At 39.8% G+C, this 19,483-nt stretch overlaps 2 protein-coding genes across 4 annotated transcripts; both read left to right on the forward strand.

Moving 5' to 3' along the window:
* The first annotated feature begins 897 nt into the window (after nt 1-897).
* Nucleotides 898-5,346, forward strand: LOC131697829 (uncharacterized). The gene is made up of 6 exons (XM_058989302.1): nt 898-975; nt 1,781-1,975; nt 2,311-2,452; nt 2,973-3,085; nt 3,195-3,372; nt 4,087-5,346. The coding sequence occupies exons 2-6, from the start codon at nt 1,821-1,823 to the stop codon at nt 4,210-4,212; spliced, it is 714 nt and encodes a 237-aa protein (XP_058845285.1). The 5' UTR covers nt 898-975; nt 1,781-1,820; the 3' UTR covers nt 4,213-5,346.
* A 1,049-nt stretch (nt 5,347-6,395) lies between these two features.
* LOC117412349 (zinc finger protein 711-like) lies at nt 6,396-17,492 on the forward strand. Of its 3 annotated transcripts, none has more exons than XM_034903827.2 (9): nt 6,396-6,719; nt 10,325-10,402; nt 10,747-10,844; nt 11,545-12,039; nt 12,322-12,477; nt 13,534-13,671; nt 13,834-13,971; nt 14,653-14,796; nt 15,209-17,492. In XM_034903827.2, exons 3-9 carry the CDS (start codon nt 10,766-10,768, stop codon nt 16,384-16,386), a joined length of 2,328 nt encoding a protein of 775 aa, XP_034759718.1. In that variant the 5' UTR covers nt 6,396-6,719; nt 10,325-10,402; nt 10,747-10,765; the 3' UTR covers nt 16,387-17,492. The 3 variants fall into 3 exon arrangements, with proteins under 3 accessions (XP_034759718.1, XP_034759720.1, XP_058845282.1); XM_034903829.2 differs by lacking the exon at nt 6,396-6,719 and adding an exon at nt 6,788-6,879; XM_058989299.1 differs by lacking the exon at nt 6,396-6,719 and adding an exon at nt 6,894-6,915.
* Nucleotides 17,493-19,483: the final 1,991 nt, after the last annotated feature.

A 19,483-nucleotide genomic window follows, 5' to 3' on the forward strand; every position in this document is an offset into this window, starting at 1 on the left:
TGCTATACAGAGGTGTTTGTGGTTTGCTTCGTTGATGGAAATGGATGTACACCTTGTGCTTGGACTTCTCCTGATGGCAAACTTTGGCCAGACATCCAGTGGGCTAACTATTCCTAGAGCTGCCACAAACATTTCTACCACTCCAGACCGTAAGGAATTGTTCAGCATTTACTGCACCTGTAACAAACCTCTGCTTAGCATGATACAGGGCACTCGGGCATCTTCACCAGAGATTCCAGAAAACCAAACAAAATCAAAGCAGGAACTTCAGAGGAAATAATCTGCCAAGATTTTCTTCGCTTGTTACTAGCCAACATTTTTTTGCAGATTAATTTTCTTTGGTTAGACTGTAAGGAACTAAGTCAAGTTGACCACTGTCGAACTTTCTTGCCAGACCTCTACTACTTCAGCAACAAATCAATGCAACTCATTAAAAAGGTAATATGTCTAAGGGTGTAGATTCAGACGACTGGAATCTAGTCCATAGTAAACTTCAGTGATCCAAAACCACTGCACAATTTGGCACAATTGTATACTCTGGGCTGAACAGAAGGGATGGCTGTTAATGTTACGATTATTGAGTAGTATTGTCTGTGGGGCAGTTGCTGACTGGTGGACTTGAATTTGAATCTCTTAACTTTTTATCACTCACATTGATTGTGTCTTCTGTTACTCTTTAATTTAACAATTTATGTATTTGTTACCGTATGTTTTTGCTGCCCCCGGCCAATAGGAGGCAAATAATACTTGACAATGATTTCTATACATTAGAGATGGCAATATCAAAAATGATAGAGGGTTATAGGGCTTCACAATGCAGCAATGTTTATCAGCCCAATGTTTATCCCCCCTTTTTTTCTTTTTTTTTTTAGCATTTTGCGGATTCAGAGCTGAGTTTCAACTGTGTGAAAAAGCTCAAGATTTTAACTGTTCTAATGGGAACTGTTATTGTAGAAATAAAAAGCCCTACTGCAGGTAAGATTTTAAGATTTGTATTCAGTTTGCAACAATTGAAGTGGATGCAGATAACAAAATAACTGTATAAATCTTACCTGTCATACACTTCCATTGTATAAATCTTCCTGTCATGCAGTGTTGTCATTTTAAAAATGTATTTGCATCGCTGTCGTTCACATAGTTTGTTACTTTCTCACTTCCTGGGTCATTTTATCAGCATTGTCTTTGGGATTAAAGCAAGTTACTAGCTGCAAAGCATGTCATTCATTAAGGGGAAGCAGCTGGTTGGGTAATCACAGTAAAGAGGGTGTTGAATGGTTGGGGACAATTCACTCTCCAGTGGAATAGCCAAGGAAGTGCAAGGTTACTTGAAAGTAAGGCAAGCAAACAGGGTTTTCTCTAACCTAGTATTATGCCAGATACCATGTTTTAAAATTGAAAAGATGTTTGCTCTGATGCGTGTCTTTCAAAACTATACATATGAGATCTACATAGCAAATGGAGTTGCATTCAATTAACTATACCCTTACAGAGGAGACAGCCCTTACCAAATGATCTTGAATGGCACTGCAGTGGACTGGCAATGTCATGGTTGTGTTCTCAGAGGCAATGGTAGCACATGGCCAGCTGGCCAGCTACAGTAGTATGAGAACTGTGATAACCTTTAAATATTTTGGCATATAGGTAGGAGCAATTACACTATTGTTTGAAGTTTATTCTTAATTGTTGTGCAAAATTAAAAGTTTAGTGCTGCTGTCTGTTTGTGTTGTCTTGCCAGAACCCACTTCAAAATGAGGCTGTATTAATTATACATTTTGTTCAGATGTCAAAACTACAAAGGCGGCGGTGAAGATTTCTGGTACATGGGGGAAAACTGTGACCAGAAGTGGAGCTTGACAAACCTGATTCTAGTTGCTACACTGCCAGGGATAGCTCTTGCGCTGTGTGTTGGAACTGTCTTTCATTGCGTGCACTACTTTAAGAAGCCTTCGGGGGAGCCAGAGGATGAGGAGGAAGGGTAAGTAATACAGCATGAATCAAACTGATTTACGTAGAGCTCATATTCTTTTGTATCTTAGAAGACAAAAAATGGGTTCAGATTTTGTATTATTAGTCCAATAAATGGCCTTGATTCTCTTTCTCTGGGAGACTTGGTCTATCCCCTTCATTGCTGAATGCTGGCCGAGGTACAAAGAGTAAAAGAGTAAAAGAGGGGATTGTGAAAAATGTTGCTTGTCTAAAAAACTGTACACAGCCAGCGAGCAACTTGAACACGCCTTCTGTCCCTGGCTGTAGTCTCCTATAACATTACATTAATATTATGACCAGATTTTTGTGTGTCTGTGTGTTTAGGAAAAGGAATCTGAAGAGACAGGAAGTCCGTACCACAAGCGGGAACACTCCTCAAGAAAATGTGTACCACAACTCTATATTCATACCTGATCCAGAGCCAGATGTATACAATAAACACATAGATTACCCACCGCAAAGAATGGTGAGGACAGACTAATACCTGGTACTGGCTGCCTTGCTGCCTGCCAGCTGGCTTGTCTTTCTTTAAATGAGCCAAAGCCTGTTGTAGCTTTCAGGTCTCTGCTTTAAGCATGTTCTATATTGTTTATCTGGATCAAGTAATACTCCATTCAGGTACTAAAGGAGTTCATTATTTATTATACCTGTTAAGCCTGCTTTAAATGATTCCATAGCCAAGTCATAAATATTGCTGTGAAACTGTAGAGTTACTGTGGAGTTCTTGGGCAGATTTGCAAGGCAAACCTGTGTGACTTTGCTCCAACATGGATAACCATTGATATAGACATGACACAAATTAAAACCACATTCAATAAAATCTACAGTATACAGTAATTGTACAAAGTGGTTTATATCCACTTACAGATTTGTTTAAATATCTTATAAAAGTTATAGTAATTTTGTCTTTACCTTAGACATCCCACGCTACACTTTTAAAAGGGTTGCTGACACTGATTGGTGGTTTTTCTTTCTTTGCTATTTAGAACTCCCAGCGTCCACAGCCATTGGATAACTACCGAGTCCCCCAAGCCCAGCAAAAGCAAGACAACCGGCCCTATCTACCCCCACGGAACACCCCTCCAAGCAAGCCCCAAAGGTAGGGGAGTTTCATAATCCCAAACTCATTTATTTGTGGCAAATGGCAATTTTTTCAGCAGCATCAGCACCCTTCTGTATTTACGTGTTTCTTTGTTTGTCTGTTTCAGTTTCCTGGCATCCCAGTCCAGCCAACCTCCTGGTGTGGGCCGCTCCAGCAGTATGCAGTACTCCAGCCGCCCGCCCCAGCCGGCTCCCAGAGGCAACCCCTACCAGGCTGATTCTGAGAACTCAGGGGACGATGACTACATCCAGCCACTGCCTTCCACTGTCATGAGGCCCATACCGGTGAGTGAGCCGCCATTGTTATTCACCATTGCCACACATCCACAAAGCGTCTAATGCAAGAGACAGCACAAACTGGCAATTTGGAAGTATATATTTTTTTTCATATTTCGTATAAAAATATAAAGCCCTCGTCACACCAGACACGTGGTGAGCAAACAATCACACCGGTATGGGACCTCCTCCAAGCGGCTGATGAGTTAATAATACTTACATCACCATAAGACCCGTACTTACCTCTTGACTACAGAGCTTGCTCTTTAGTAGAATGGTACAGCACTCATCTTTGAACCATGTAGTTTGGGGTTCGCATCCAGTCCTTTCCTTTTAATTCAATGAGCTGAGGTGCCCATTAGAGTAGCGCCCTCTATGAACAGAATCCTGACCCCTGTGGTTGAAACAGGTGATTTAAACTGTGTATGCTTTACATTATAAGCTGACACGTGACTCTAAAACCCAGATCTTGCCTTTCCTTTCAATTCAATGAGCTGAGATGACAGTCATTTACACAGGCTAAATCAGTCAGTTACTTTTTTTTCCCAAAAGCTAAAAAATGCTTCTGCCTATGATATCCCTTTACAATAAAGATGCAGTAGAGTGGAAATCTATTCTGAATTGTATATTCTAGTACAATAGCCATTCCACTAACCCAAGAAGGAGAACAGTATTCATTGAATTTGTCTCACTAACAAAGGTTGCATCCGTGTTCATTTCCAGAAAGGTGCAGTGCCAATATTCCCCAAACTGGAATCCGGAATCACTAGCCTCCCACCAGCAGACTACAGACCCCAGCAGCGGCTACCGAGGGCAAGCACAGCTTCAAGACCCTCTTACCAGTACTGATGTGTCAGCACCGAGAACATGACATTTAACCAAAAAGAGAACGATTCTTTTCTGTCTGTAACATGAGTGCATCAACCTTGGCAAATCAAACTTCAATGATAAGTGACGTATAACAAACGATTAATGAAATGCGCTGGCTGATGCTGAGAAGAACGAGGTGATTGCCTGATTGCCTTGACAAGCGGATGTTGAGATGAGCTAGGATTACAGCACACTGTTATGGCGTTCCCCAAAGTGCCATCTTCAATTCTTGGCAACAACTCTGCCAACCTACTCGGCATACAACGAGGGGGAATCTAGGGAGGGAGGAGGGGTAAGAAAACAACCAAATACATGTTTCTATTACGTTTATTTGACAAAGTCTATCCTATAATCTCAGTACTGTTTTGCCACTGTCACAAACAGTATACATCATCATGTTTTACTAAATATTGTAATATTGACAGCTATGTACAATAAGATTTAATTTATTGTCATGTTATTTTGTTTAACGTCATCTTCTGCTCAAAGTTCTGTTTACAATAAAGCAATAAAGTTTCGAATGACACATTACAGTCCTTAAAGATTAAATTAGGTCTATCAAAACATACCAATCCCTAGAAACGCAGGGGTGAGCATTTTTACTCTCAAACACAAGAATGGAACAGTCAGGCCTATTCTTAATCATATCCTGATGTAACCATCACTATTATCTGCTGTATTATTGAATTGTGGTTTGTCACACTTGAGAATTATTGTATTTCTTGTTCTTATTGTATGACTTGTATTGTAACACTTGAATGTATTTGTATTTGCTTGCGATTGTAAGTCGCCCTGGATAAGGGCGTCTGCTAAGAAATAAATAATAATAATAATAATAATAATAATAATAATTTTAGTGGCTTGTTGCAGTAATACAGTTTAAGCTTCCCTTTGCCTTGTCTCATCCGTAGGGGTCAGTATTATAAATAACTCAATACAGCAATCTATGAGCAACAGATTCATTAAACAAATGTAACTGTCAGGGGCTGGGCACAACCAGTCAGGCTTGCTTACCGGGAATTGCGTCCATATGACACTTAATGGCAGAATATGTAGTATAAATAAAATGTATAAAATTATTTTGCAAACAATTAAACTTCAATAAATTTTAAGAGACACATTTATGATGCTTTTGCACCAGTGCACTGTTTGTTTTACTTATTTTCTGTATGAACAGCTATTTTAATTCAGTAACAGATTAGTAAATCGGTTTTATGCAGCTGGTTTCACAGACTCTGAGCAGCACTTACCTTACACTCCTTAATGTTACCAAAGGTAAGGTACTGTACTGTATTTCAAGATTAGTAGTAATCGGGATATGTGAAACAAGCCAGTGGTGTTTGATACATTCATTCCCTGCTATAAAACACTGACTGGCCAATAAACTAGAGTCTACAATGTATGCAAACTGGTGTGGTCACATGTCATGCAACACATTATAACTATTGAACAGTATCCAGGAGCTACGTGGTCCTACCCACTATTAAGGCCATTCTATTTCTTACTGGCCAGAGTATATATTATAGAATACATTATACTATAGAATGGCTTTTACTGTGGGTAAGAACACACAGATCCCAGCGTACTGTTGAAGTGGAAACAGACATGTCTTGTCCAGTGAAGCATTCTAGGATTTAGGCCTGATTGTGTCTTAACAGTTGCACACAATTTCCATAGTGGATCACATTACAAACCTGCTGTCTTTTTATTGTACTTTCATTCTCCATATAAATCACACTACTTGTACGGTTTTCCGTTGGGACTGTCTCCCACTGTAAATACATCATACGCACTCGATTTCGGCCAAAAATATTTATGAACTGGTTCTGTTTCTTGTAAACCAGCTGTTTCTTGCCCCATGCACTGTAGACAGATTCAAACACGGTTACTAACAATAGCAATCACGATAAACCATATCTGCATCAAAACATCTGGCTTTCGTTAACCTTGAAATGTTTATTCAAAATCGGTGCCACTAAACCGAACTCGAATTTGTGTGAAACCAGACTCGAGATTTTAAATTGTAATAAATAATCAATCACCGCTTCATTTTTACGCACGGGCTAGAGGCTACTGACCGTGTTAATCTAGAACAGTGTTATTTGCTTTACTCCCCACACACCCTTAAAGAATCGCCATTTATACATTACAACAGCAGTCTCCCGTTCTCGACTCAGCTGCCCTAAAGCAGCGCCTAACCCAGAAAAAGAAGAGCACTTTTCACTCGAGTGACGTAAACAGGCAGGGATCGGCGGCGGCGGCAGAGGAGGAGGCCGCGCGCGCTATTCCCCCCCCCTGTACTCCCTCCCTCTTCTCCCCTGTCAGCGAGCAGCCTGATTGGTCCAGGCCTGGAAAAGAGAATTCGAGAATCCCGAATGTGCAGGCCGCGGTGTCCGCGAGGCGGAAAAAAAAGCAAAACAGCCCGAGACAAAAGAAAGAAGGGAGAAACGCTTCCTCAAGACCGAAGGGGGAGAATCCGAAAGCAGGTAACCAGGGTCGGCGACCGGGAAACCCGTTAAGGGAGTCGGCGGGGAGACCTAACCAGGCCCAGGCGGCGGGCCCTGGGACCTCCCTCAGCCCGCTGTAAAAAAAAAAAAAAAAAAAACAGATAGCCGCGGCCTTATTCCCGCCGTGTTTTGTAAAATTGTAAGTTATATTCCGGTGTGGGCTTGTTTTACGGAGGTAGGAGGTTGTGTTTAGTGGGAGAGAATGTCTAACATGCACATTGTGTTATTTACAAAACGACATGGTAGTGCGTTTTTCTAAGCAAATTAGTTGATTTCGGCAGGAGGAGATAGAAAATGGCGGAAATCAAGATGTCGGCGAGCGATGGATGTCGCAGAGCGGCTCCATCTGCATTGAACTACCACATCTGTTTTGTTGTAGCTATAGAAGTCTAAATGACGATGGAAAAGTCGAATAACTGGATGTCGTATCAAGCATGCCCCGTGTCTCTTGATACGAATGGTTCCGTGAATTGTTGGTTGTTGAAATGTGTCTGATGGCAAACTGCCTGCAGTTAATTAAGGAAGGGAAGCGGACATTTTTTGGTCTGTCTGCTGCAGAGGGATATATGGGGGTTGAGATTGATAGGGCAGATCAAAGGGGCAGTGTGCAATTAGGAAAAATACTTTCGTGATATAAATAATGGTTAAAAATGATCTTCCCAAGGTCGATCACGCAACATTTTTGTGTTCGTATCATTAGAAAAGCATACCGGTAAAGCTACCCTTGAATGTTAGCTAGCACATATTTCTTTAAAATTTGTACAAATGCATCAAGCGCTGCATATTTCTGTTACCGGGTTATTGCAAAACGGCTTGCTCCTGCTGCTTTTCTTTGTAAAGTGATCTGGTTAATAACGTTTTATATTCCCCGATTTTGCAGACACTGTATCTAGCCTGATTTAAGATGAACGGGGTTTCACAATTTAGGGAAGGTATCATTTAAAACCTGCAGTGTTTTTGTTAGTCATTTTGATTTCACGTTTTTAATCGTTACCTTTTACATACACGGTGTATTTAATTTCAGCAAACGCATATTTCATATTTTGTATTATTCTCTGCTACGCAAAATGTCGTTTTGGCGGCAGGTTGTAATCGCATTGCTGCCTACCTGCTGTAGCTAGTAATAATATCACCAACAATGTTATTCGTGCAAATTTAATATACATGTAACATTTAATAATTCCCGTATAACGTTTCCTTTGTTACCGTGTCTTTTATTTATTTATTTATTTATTTATTTATTTAAGAAATTAAATAAGAGATTGTTAAGCACCTGTTCAACTTGTGTACAATTTTCAAACTGGTTACCGGTATGTAAAACATGTGGAATTATCACAAACTAAAATTGTAAAATTGTTGGTGCTGGAAATATACATTTGTGTGTTTTAAGGTACATCATGTGATAATGCGTTACATAAAACATGTCTTGTACTGGTGTGTATTATTACTTGGATCTGTATTTTATTGTAGAGGTACTTAAACGTTTGGAGAAAGTGTGTAGTTCAATAATGAAACACATGATGTGCTTTAATGAGCGTAAAAATGCACCATTAACAGCATGAGAATGAAAATCTGATATATATATATATATATATATATATATATATATATATATATATATATATAATATTCTTATTACTGTTTATTTGTCCCAGTGTTAGCCCAACTGTACAACATATTTAAGTCATACACTGTTCAGAAAAGCATTGCACCTGGCTATGCTGAAATATAGAATTTAAAAAACACCTGAACGAACATACATAAGTAAATGCGCAGTGTGTTTTTTTATGCATGGTGGAAATTATTTGTACAAATCATCCAAGCTGATCAAATGCAGCGCGTGAAGGGGGCTCATTCCACTGCTAGTTAGCGCTGTACTCAATCATAAAAAGTCAGAATGGACAAAGCGTTGGTATAATGCAGTGTCTCCACGAACACTGGTGCTGCATTTACAATGGCTTGCGGTGTGCGTTTGCAGGAAATGTATACATTTCCTATACATCGCCTTGCAATCAGTTTGAAAAACAAGAACGGGTCTCATTCCTTGTGTTTTTCCTACTGAGGTTTATACATGGGAGCAAATACCTTATGTTGCAGAAAAAAAAGCACATGAAAGAATGGCCTGGATTCATATGCAAAATGGGCAGATTCATTCAGTTTAACCAGTTAGGAAAGGCATACAGTTGAAATGCTCCTCTGGTGAAAAATGTAATGTAATGTAAAGTAATGGCATCGTTACTATGTCAGCCAGAGCAGGAAATGGGTGCATGTTGGGAGGTAACTGCATTGTAATTAAATGTACTGTTTCCTCATTTGTGTTAGGCACATGCAGGTTCCATAGGAAATACTTGTTATTGGCTTAAGCTGTAAGATTATTATTATTATTATTATTATTATTATTATTATTATTATATATATATTTTTTTATATAAAGTATGTCTGAGGATTACCTATACACTTTAGTGAACTTGAAGGTATACAAAATTTGGCACTGGTACTAGATAATTGGCTTATGGGGGTGCATTAGTGGTAATCTTATGCAGATCATGTATTTGTTTTTTTCCAACACACATAATGAATTATTTTGATTAGCATGCTGGCCGGAAAACCTATTCATGCGTGAATGCTGTTTAGTAGTAATTCTTTTTCTGATTAAATACAGCCATCCTAGGTTTACCTCAAGTCTGGCACTTAGCCAATATTAGGAAACACCAGTTGCATGCAGAGAACCAATTAGTGTCTTTGCATTGACACCCAAGTCAGAATTATAGACACCAATTGGGTGCCATGAAAAATGTAATGAAATCTAGCTGATTTAATATATTTATTGTCACTTTTCATATCAAATTGTATACATTTTTCCCATGGGCAATGAAAACTGTCAGTTGTCCTTAACATGGTTTAGGTTTGGTCATCTGTTTACCCCAATGCATTCCAGTTGGGATAGTTTATTTTTACTCTCCTATTGTTCCAGGGCCCAGTCAGCTTAATGTGTCTTATTAAGTCTCATGCATATTTGACAGGTTGGGAGCATTGATTTAGGATCTTTCACCATTGTTAGGTGGTCACCTGGGCTCCATGCATTATAATGGAGGATGTCATCTTCCGTCCTGATCTGTTGCTGCTCCCTAGAGCATCATAACCAGTTGCTATAGAAACCAGAGACAGAGAAGCAGCTATTCTGAAAATGCCAAATGTGCTAAGGCCACGCATGAAGAAAAATAGCTTTAAAACCTGGTTACGTGCTTATTACTGTAATTTGTTGCAAAACGGAAACCCTAAAATGTAATGTTTTAACTCTATTCTCAAGAACCTGTGTTTTATTCTAAACAGCGCGGTTTAAAGAGGTTGCATCTCATGGAGTGTGCATGTGTAGTTTTCATAGCAACATAGCAAATGGAAGTGCACAACATGAGGGAGGAAAATAGGCTACTTTATATCTTATAGAGAGCCAAGACTGGTTGTCTGTGACAGGTTTTACTTGAAATAAAACTCAATCTAAACAAACAAATTGGGAGTTTGTTGTTGCGTGAAAATCAGTCTTAGCAAATCACTGAAAGTAACATACAGTCTGTCTTTTATAGGTGCCTGCAGTTGAGCAACAAAAGAAACCGGCATTAAGTCTCGTTCTGTTTTGTGAGAACATTGGATCAAATGTGAAGGTAAGCAAGCTTTTAATTCTTTATACTTTGTGTTTCCTGTAGGAAGTAAACTGAGACCTATAAAGCTCATTTCCTAACCCTCGCAACTGTCAAATGGGAAACACTTCCATCCACTCCCATGACCTGGGCTGTAATTGAGTTTGGTGGATTCATTCAAATGGGGGAAATAGGTTTGTTTTTACCAGATAAAAATACCAGAAAATCAAGAGTGTCCTGTTTGCCTTTGCACAGTTGATCAGTCCTGTTTTTTTTTGTTGTTGTTGTTTGTGTGGTTACTGTTTCTCATAGACCTGCATGTTTATGCAGTTAATATAAGCCATGTTGTTCAATCATTTGTTTTGTAGTTCCTGGGACTAGCAGATCATGGACCAAGGAGGTGGGGGGTTGGAACTACAATCGCAGGATTTAAAAATGCCGCACACAATGATCATGCAGGACTTTGGTAGGTACCTGAGCCCAATTTCCACATGTTTTAACAGTATCATTTCACACTGATTCCTTTTAGTAATCAGGGGTTTATTTATTTATTAAATTAACATGTTAATTTGAATTCTAATAGGAATTTAAGTAATGAAGAATAGAGATGTTAATAGTTAATTTGAATCATTTAAACTCTTTCCAAAGGGTAAATGTTTAACCATTGTCAAAGATATGAAATAGAGGTTGTTTATACAGTAGGATCTGCAGAGTGTGAGATTTATTCTTTTATAAAAATGCATGTAGTCTCATCCACATTAATATTGTAGCACTTCAATGATGGCTTTTTTGATTTGGTTACAAAAATTCCCAATATATTAGTTTAAACGTGTTTAATCCCAGAGCTTTAAATTTAGGAAATTAAACTGAATCTAGCATCCCTATTATGAAGTGTTTGCATTATTAATTTGAATGACTGAAACTGCTGTCCATGATTCTTACCTCATTATTGCACTTTTATAGATTGACTTTGCACATATCGATTATGTATATGTTTGCAAAAATATTTTAATGCGTGCCATAGTTTTCTAGCTTGATGTTATTAAGAGGTGGGGGCAACATTTTACTAGCATATGAGCCGTGCACATCCCTTAAAAAAATAAAATAAATACATAATAATAATAATAATTTGTGATGTAGCACTCACCCTGCACCGCTTTCCCCAGTGGCAGGCATGGGTGGCATGGCCCATATTGACGGTGACCACATCGTAGTGTCTGTCCCAGAGGCTGTGCTGGTTTCGGATGTGGTGACTGATGAGGGGATCACCCTGGAGGCTGAGGTGATTGAGGGGCCGGACATTGAGCATGGGGACGAAGTGACCACAGAGGGGGTGATGTTACCCGAGTCTGTGCTGGGGGCAGAGGTGGCCATCGAAGAGGCCCTAGACCACCACGTGTTGGCCACGGACCTGATTGCTGAGCAAGTGAGGGACCAGGTCTTTGTGGCCGACTTGGTATCCCACCATCACCAGGATGGACACTTGCACCACCATGTAGTGCATGAATCTGAGATGGTCTCTGAGGAGGTGATGGTTACAAATTCAGATTCAGAGACAGTGATCCAAACACATGAGGGAATGCCAGCTTCCACCGTCACCATCAAAACTGAGGATGATGAGGACGGCAAGAGCACGTCTGAGGACTACCTGATGATCTCCTGTGAGCTCAGCTTTATTACTCTACCCTCCCCTCTCTTGGTAACCATTCAATAACATGGTGCAATAAGTACCTCCTTTATGATGTGGAATAACTTTGCAATAAAATGTTCTGAAGCTTACCTGGTCAGGAACTCTGTTGATTCATATAAACACGCTATACTCTTTAGCAATGTTTATGTATTTTTAATGTCTTTTATCTTTTAAGTGTCCATATTACTTGGCATTCCGTACTATGCTGGGCACTGTTTACGTAACTAACAAAGTAATCCTTATTTTTGTACAGTGGATGATGTAGGGGAGAAGCTTGATATTGGAAACACAAACTTGAAGATAAGCACTGAGATGACGCAGGGCGATTGTTCGAAAGAAGACGGCTATGGTTCAGAGGTCATCAAAGTATATATTTTTAAGGCTGAAGCTGAAGATGATGTGGAAATAGGTACATGATGAATGTTATGGATCTAAAACTTCCACTTTCCTTTACCTTTGGCAAATCCCCCACTCTTAACACCCCTGCCCCTTTTCACACTTTCACATCTTTTCCCTACTCCTAATCACCCACCATTAACAGATTAATTATAATGACGGGTCTATTTTACATACAGCTAATGTAGGGAGGGGCCATCCCTTCCTAACTGATATATTAATATCACCACATACAGTTTTAATCAGTACACTGAAGGCAGTAGCCAAAACATTTGTCTACTTAGGAGTTTTGTCTTAAGTGTTTTGATGTTACTCATGCCGCTCTGAGTGTTAGCAGTTTCACAATTTCAGTGTCAGTTCTTTAACCGCGCAGTCCATTTATTAAGTGTGCGTCAGGTGTGTCAGGTCCAATTTATTTTCACACACGCAGTTAATTTTAGACACGCTGTTTAAAAGTATTTTTTTCCACAGTCAAACGGGTTTAAAAAGGCCCTGCATATCAACAAAGCACTCACTAGGCAACTCCAGCCCTGCCCCACCCTTTCATTCGCTATCGCTTTCACATATGCTAAGAAATAAATGATGATAATAGTCGTACATACCGATCAATCATCTCCTGATCACTCGTTTTATCACCAAACTCCTCAGTAATGCAATCCAAGTCATTATTTTATTACTATAACATCTCAAAAAAGCTCTGCAAATGTCCGTGATAGTCTCTGTGCGCTGATACAGTAACAGCCAGCTTGTTTCCTTATGACTGCCCATATGGGATGCCAAGGGCAAGTATGACTATTCATGAGAAGCCTGCCTTTTTTTTTTTTTTTTAATCGGCTTGTCTCGGCTCCTGTCGCTCCCACTCGGCCATTGAATGGTTTTCTCGACTTTTTCCTGAGAAAAAACGACTAGAAACCCGTTTTTTGCGTTTTTTTGATGATGTCGGACAGGGTCCGACAATGGACCTGATAGGAATAATTGCAATGTCGGACCAGGTCCGACATAGGACCGTAAAGGGTTAAGAGGCCCTTCCTAACCCTGACATGCTTCTTGTGTTTATGTTTATGTGAAGGTGGAACAGAGGTTGTGACAGAAAGTGATTTCCACAATGGGCATGCAGTGCTGGAGCCAGGGGGAGTGGGGAGGCTTCACAGAGAGAAGATGGTTTACATGGCGGTCAAAGACTCCTCTCAGGAAGATGAAGATATCAGTAAGCATCGGGAGACAAGATTATACATAACTGTGTGAAAATGACGTGTATTCAAAGGCCCACTCATACCAACTTGGCGTCCTGTAGATTGAACCCCTGTCCATTTTTTGGCAGTGTCTGCCTCCTATATCAGTGTTCAACCCTATCTCTGTCCCCTTTCAGACTGTGCAGAGATTGCAGATGAGGTTTACATGGAGGTGATCGTGGGAGAGGAGGAGGCTCCTTCCATCCAAGAGTCTCAGATGGATGATTCCAACATCAACAAGACGTTTGTCCCTGTGGCCTGGGCGGCTGCTTATGGTAAATATATTCATGTGCAGCCCTTGTATGCTGAAGTGTTTTCTGTTATTATCAAAAGCAAAGTTTGGCCATACAGTGACATACTATTATTATTATTATTATTATTATTATTATTATTATTATTATTATTATTTATTTCTTAGCAGATGCCCTTATCCAGGGCGACTGCTAAGAAATTACCCATTTATACAGTTGGGTTTTTTACTGGAGCAATCTAGGTAAAGTACCTTGCTCAAGGGTACAGCAGCAGTGTCCCCCGACCAGGGATTGAACTCACGACCCTCCGATCAAGAGTCCAGAGCCCTAACCACTACTCCACACTGCTGTTAGAAAGAGAGTTTTTGGTTTAGGTTGGTCAAGATGTTTAGTTTACAAGTTGAATGGTACACAATCAGGAATGTTAAAATCCTGTTGTCCTTCTGCCCAGGGTGACAATGCACATTTGTTCTGTGGAATAATAAAAAATGATGTTTTAACCATTATACTTGTTATATTGTTCATTTACAGTACTCTATACAGTGATTTATGCAAACCATTTAAGAATTGATTGGCAAATATATTTCTTTTCTACAGGCAAAATTATAAATTAAAAAAAATAATTTATATATATAATGAATAAATCATAGAAAATTCATTCTTACTTAAAGTAAGGAGGAACTTAACTGTTTACTGACCCCTCAGGTAACAACCTGGACACCAGGCTAGAAAACAAAAATGGTACTGCCACCCAGTATCTACAGATTAGCGACAGCAACAGCACCAGCCGGGTGCTGAAACAGAAGGCCAGGAAAAGGAAGAGGGGAGAGACCCGGCAGTGCCAAACAGGTAAGAGCCCACCTTTTTTGCATTTGTTTGGACTTTCTTTAATGTGTCTCAGGCGTGTTGTATCAGTTTGGAACCTACATCTGAGCGCTTGGTTCTGATTCATTCTTACCTACATTTTACACCACCTTAGTGTGGTGGACACTCTTCAGAGAGAGAGAGAACAGGATATGATAATTAACCAACCAGCTTCATTCATTGCTAGAATAGCTACAATATGAAAGTTTGTCTAATCAGTTAAATTTGTAAATAGTGAACCGTCTGTACTGCTTTGACAAAAATAAATAAATATTTTTTTTTGGTAGTGGTATCACAGAAGCTTTGCTACAGATACAGCTGTATAACATAAGGTATATGAGTTTATTTTGAATGAGTGAGAGGTGATGTAATTTTTTTTCGAATGTCTTCTCTCCAGCTGTGATCATTGGTCCGGATGGGCAGCCCTTGACAGTGTATCCCTGCCACATCTGTGGAAAAAAGTTCAAATCTCGGGGTTTCCTGAAACGGCATATGAAAAACCATCCGGACCACATGTTCAAGAAAAAGTACCAGTGCACGGACTGCGACTTCACGACAAACAAGAAGGTCAGCTTTCACAACCACCTGGAGAGTCACAAGCTGATCATTAAGGGAGAGAAGGTCCATGAGTTCACGGAGTACACCCGGCGCTATCGGGAGGCCAGTCCCCTGAGCTCCAACAAACTCATCCTACGTGATAAGGAGCCTAAGTTGCATAAGTGCAAGTACTGCGACTATGAAACTGCCGAGCAGGGCCTGCTAAACCGCCATCTCCTGGCCGTCCACAGCAAAAACTTTGCTCATGTCTGTGTGGAATGTGCCAAAGGCTTCCGTCACCCTTCTGAGCTGAAGAAGCATATGAGGACACACACGGGTGAGAAGCCGTACCAGTGCCAGCACTGCGAGTTCCGCTGTGCTGACCAGTCCAACCTAAAGACTCACATCAAGAGCAAGCATGGCACTGATCTGCCCTACAAGTGTGGCCACTGCCCACAGGCCTTTGCTGATGACAAGGAGCTCCAGAAACACACAGAGATCTTTCAGGGCCACAAAACTCACCAGTGTCCACACTGTGACCACAAGAGCACCAACTCCAGTGACCTGAAAAGGCACATTATTTCTGTTCACACCAAGGACTTCCCACACAAGTGTGAAGTGTGTGAAAAGGGCTTTCACCGGCCCTCAGAGCTCAAGAAGCACTCAGAGACACACAAGGGCAAGAAGGTCCATCAGTGCAGGCACTGCGACTTCAAAATCTCGGACCCTTTCACGCTTAGTCGCCACATCCTGTCGGTCCACACCAAGGACCTCCCGTTCAAATGCAAACGGTGCAAAAGGGGCTTCCGGCATCAGAATGAACTCAAGAAGCACATGAAGACCCACAGTGGCAGGAAAGTCTATCAGTGCCAGTATTGCGAGTATAACACTACGGACGCATCAGGCTTTAAACGACATGTCATATCTATTCACACCAAGGACTATCCCCACAGGTGCGACTACTGCAAGAAGGGTTTCCGGCGGCCCTCGGAAAAGAATCAGCATATAATGCGACACCACAAAGACGCTCTAATGTAATGTTGTATTGCCCCTTCCTACTCTTCCCTCTTTTTCCTTGTTTGGGGATGTCGGAGGGGTGGGGCTGGGAAGATTGTTTCTATGGTAAATGATGATCCATTTTAGTGAACTGTTCTCCTGGTCAGTGCTGATTCACATATTTTCATTCATTGTAAAAAAAGAAAAATAATAGTCAGAAGTATTAAGAGTCAAGGGAGGGAGGTGGGGGCGGGGGAAATGTGTTTGCGCTCTCTGTTTGGCTTTCTTGTCTTTCGTTTTGGTTTGTCTTGATTAGAAGCGAAAGAATCACTCATCTTAAATATTCAGCGGTTCAAATACCAGACCCTCCTTATTTCAAAATAGCTTTACAAATGAATTTGGTGCTGAAATTAATTCTGTCCTTTCCACTTTAAACAGCGTCTCATCAATTGGGATAACTGCAAAACACAAGCTTTCGTTTTCCTTTTAACATTGTCATACATAATCAATACATTGTCATTTCAAATGTCATTAAAATGGGGAAGAAGGTTGTGAGGTTCCAGCTGCATTGTGACAGTCCGTTCTGTTGGTTTCTCTCAGTGCAGTGTGAATCGAATACATCTTAAAGGATTCTTATTAACAGCTAATCGTTAGAACGGAAGCTTTAGGTACCTCATGTAGGAAGTATTTAGTTAACAGGTTTCATGTTACCATTAAGACTTGGGTTGGAGCTTTTTCCAACTTTTTGGAAACATACACAATTTTCATATCGGTAGCCTTAAGAATTTTAGATCTAGATGTGCGAACCCTTACCAACCCCACCATGTCTACATGCTTTAGCTATGAAAGGACTTCAGATTACATCATCTTCAGAGACTTGAGTCAAACTATTTGAACCCCTGAACATTTTGTATACATTTGCCCCACTGTTTATTTTTTTTCCCTCAATTAAATATTATTGTCTCCCTAAATAAACCTTATATTGCTGATGCATAAAACTCAGAGCAGCAGTGAGTGTACAAACTGGTGTGCTTGCTCAATGACATGCATTGTTTCTAGATATTTTGTAACCCGTGTATATTTTACAATAAACTACAGATGGCCATAGAGTTAACCCATTCAGCCATCCCTGGCTTTTATTCTGGACAGTCCAATCTACAGTGTCCTTTTATTCTGTTTTTTTTTTATTTATTTATTATTTTTTTAAAGGAAAGTTTAAAATAAAACATGATTTTGCAATGAAGTCAGTAGAATTCATAGTCATAAAAATCAATTGTAGATCAAGAGGTAAAAATAGTCTTAGCAATACACGATCAAGGAAGAAGAGTTTTGTGAAAAATACTGGTTAAAAGTATTTCAGTAGTATTAGTAAACACGGTGGTACTGTACAGTAGATGCTAAATATTCTTGGCATTGAAGTACTAAACCACTGGTTTATGCACCTTCACTTTACATGGAACACCTTTTATGTAAATTGTTTATTTCTTTCCAGCATGTATTTTTATAATCAACTTGCTTCTAAAAGGGGACCTGACATTTAAATTGTGAAGTGGCTTGCCTCTGATAGTCATGTCATGTCATGTCATGTCTAGTCTAGTCTGCCTCCCAGGCCTGAACTCTAACCACTTGTCTACTTGCTTCAAGCCCTTGGTTCTTACAAGTAAGTCATATAATGCCTCTTACTCTTGGCCCCAACTATAAATAAATGATTAGGGATGCACTACCTTGCTGTGCCCAGGTGTAACTGATAAGTTGTACTATTTATTACACCTCAACCTGGGACGGGAAGCATATAATTATATATATTACACACACACACAAAGAATTATTCTTAATCTGGCAGTGCATTGTAACCAGAATACTGGCATCTTTTATTTTGAGCTTACTCTTTGAGATGGTATCAATGGGGTCTGCTTGTGATAGGGTTGATTTTCAACTCCCAGGGTGTCCCTAACCCTCAGTTTGAGTCTGGTTAGATAATGAATGACCGGATTCACAAAAGATACCGGGTTAGTTTATGTTTTGTTTTGTTTTATTTTATTTTACACGCAGCTGCATGCAACAATATGTGCTCCATTTTTTTATCCCCTATAGAGAAAAGCTTAAGTTTATCTATGGGTAAATGCACCACACAGACTTCAGCTTGTAGCTTTTTTGTTTCAACAAATTGCCTTTTATATATTTTCTTAAGATAAACCTGTCCAGCTTACAAATCTTCCACCAAAAAAAAAATACAGACCTGTGCGGACCATGGAAATGCACTTACTTAGTCCTAGACATTGTTGCTTCATACTAATAAAAGTCTTCATTTACTGCAGACAGCAAAATACATGTGACCCTCTGAGTTCTTTTTTTGAAAAGAGTTGATGTGATCTGAAAGTAGTGTTGCTTAAGTGTTTTGTAAAATGTTATTGCCCTATTAAAATGCATAAGTTCAACCATACTGTTCATTTTGAGACGGTCTATTCTAACCACTAAATATGCAGGAACATGATATATATATGAGTTTTAATAGACTGGCCCCTTTCCCCATAGCTGCAGTTGGAGACCAGTAGAATTGTTGTTTATGAGTTGTATGATTTTTATTTTTTTTTCTTTTTCTTTTGGGAAGGTGGAATGTATCTAAAACTGCAATATCAGTTTCGGGCAGTAGGTGTTAGCAGAGCATCAGTAACCAAGGAATACTTTAATACTTTCTTGCTCACTAGCAGAACTATTTTCTTAAGTACTTTTAAATATTTGCTTTTCATTTGGGACTCTGGTGAAGCCAATTTCACTTCTTGTGTAGCCAGCATAAAGCCCCCACCTACGTGTCACTCATTGGACTTTAGGTCACAGCACCTTATTATTATTATTATTATTATTATTATTATTATTAATATTATTTGTTTATTTAGCAGACGCCTTTATCCAAGGCGACTTACAGAGACTAGGGGTGTGTGAACTATGCATCAGCTGCAGAGTCACTTACAATTACGTCTCACCCAAAAGACGGAGCACAAGGAGGTAAAGTGACTTGCTCAGGGTCACACAATGAGTCAGTAGCTGAGGTGGGATTTGAACCAGGAATCTCCTGGTTACAAGTCCTTTGCTTTAACCACTGGACCACACAGCCTCCTGATTCTTTAGATATGGTAGC

The sequence above is a fragment of the Acipenser ruthenus genome, chromosome 16, assembly GCF_902713425.1.
Source record: "Acipenser ruthenus chromosome 16, fAciRut3.2 maternal haplotype, whole genome shotgun sequence".
Classification (NCBI taxonomy): Eukaryota; Metazoa; Chordata; class Actinopteri; order Acipenseriformes; family Acipenseridae; genus Acipenser; species Acipenser ruthenus.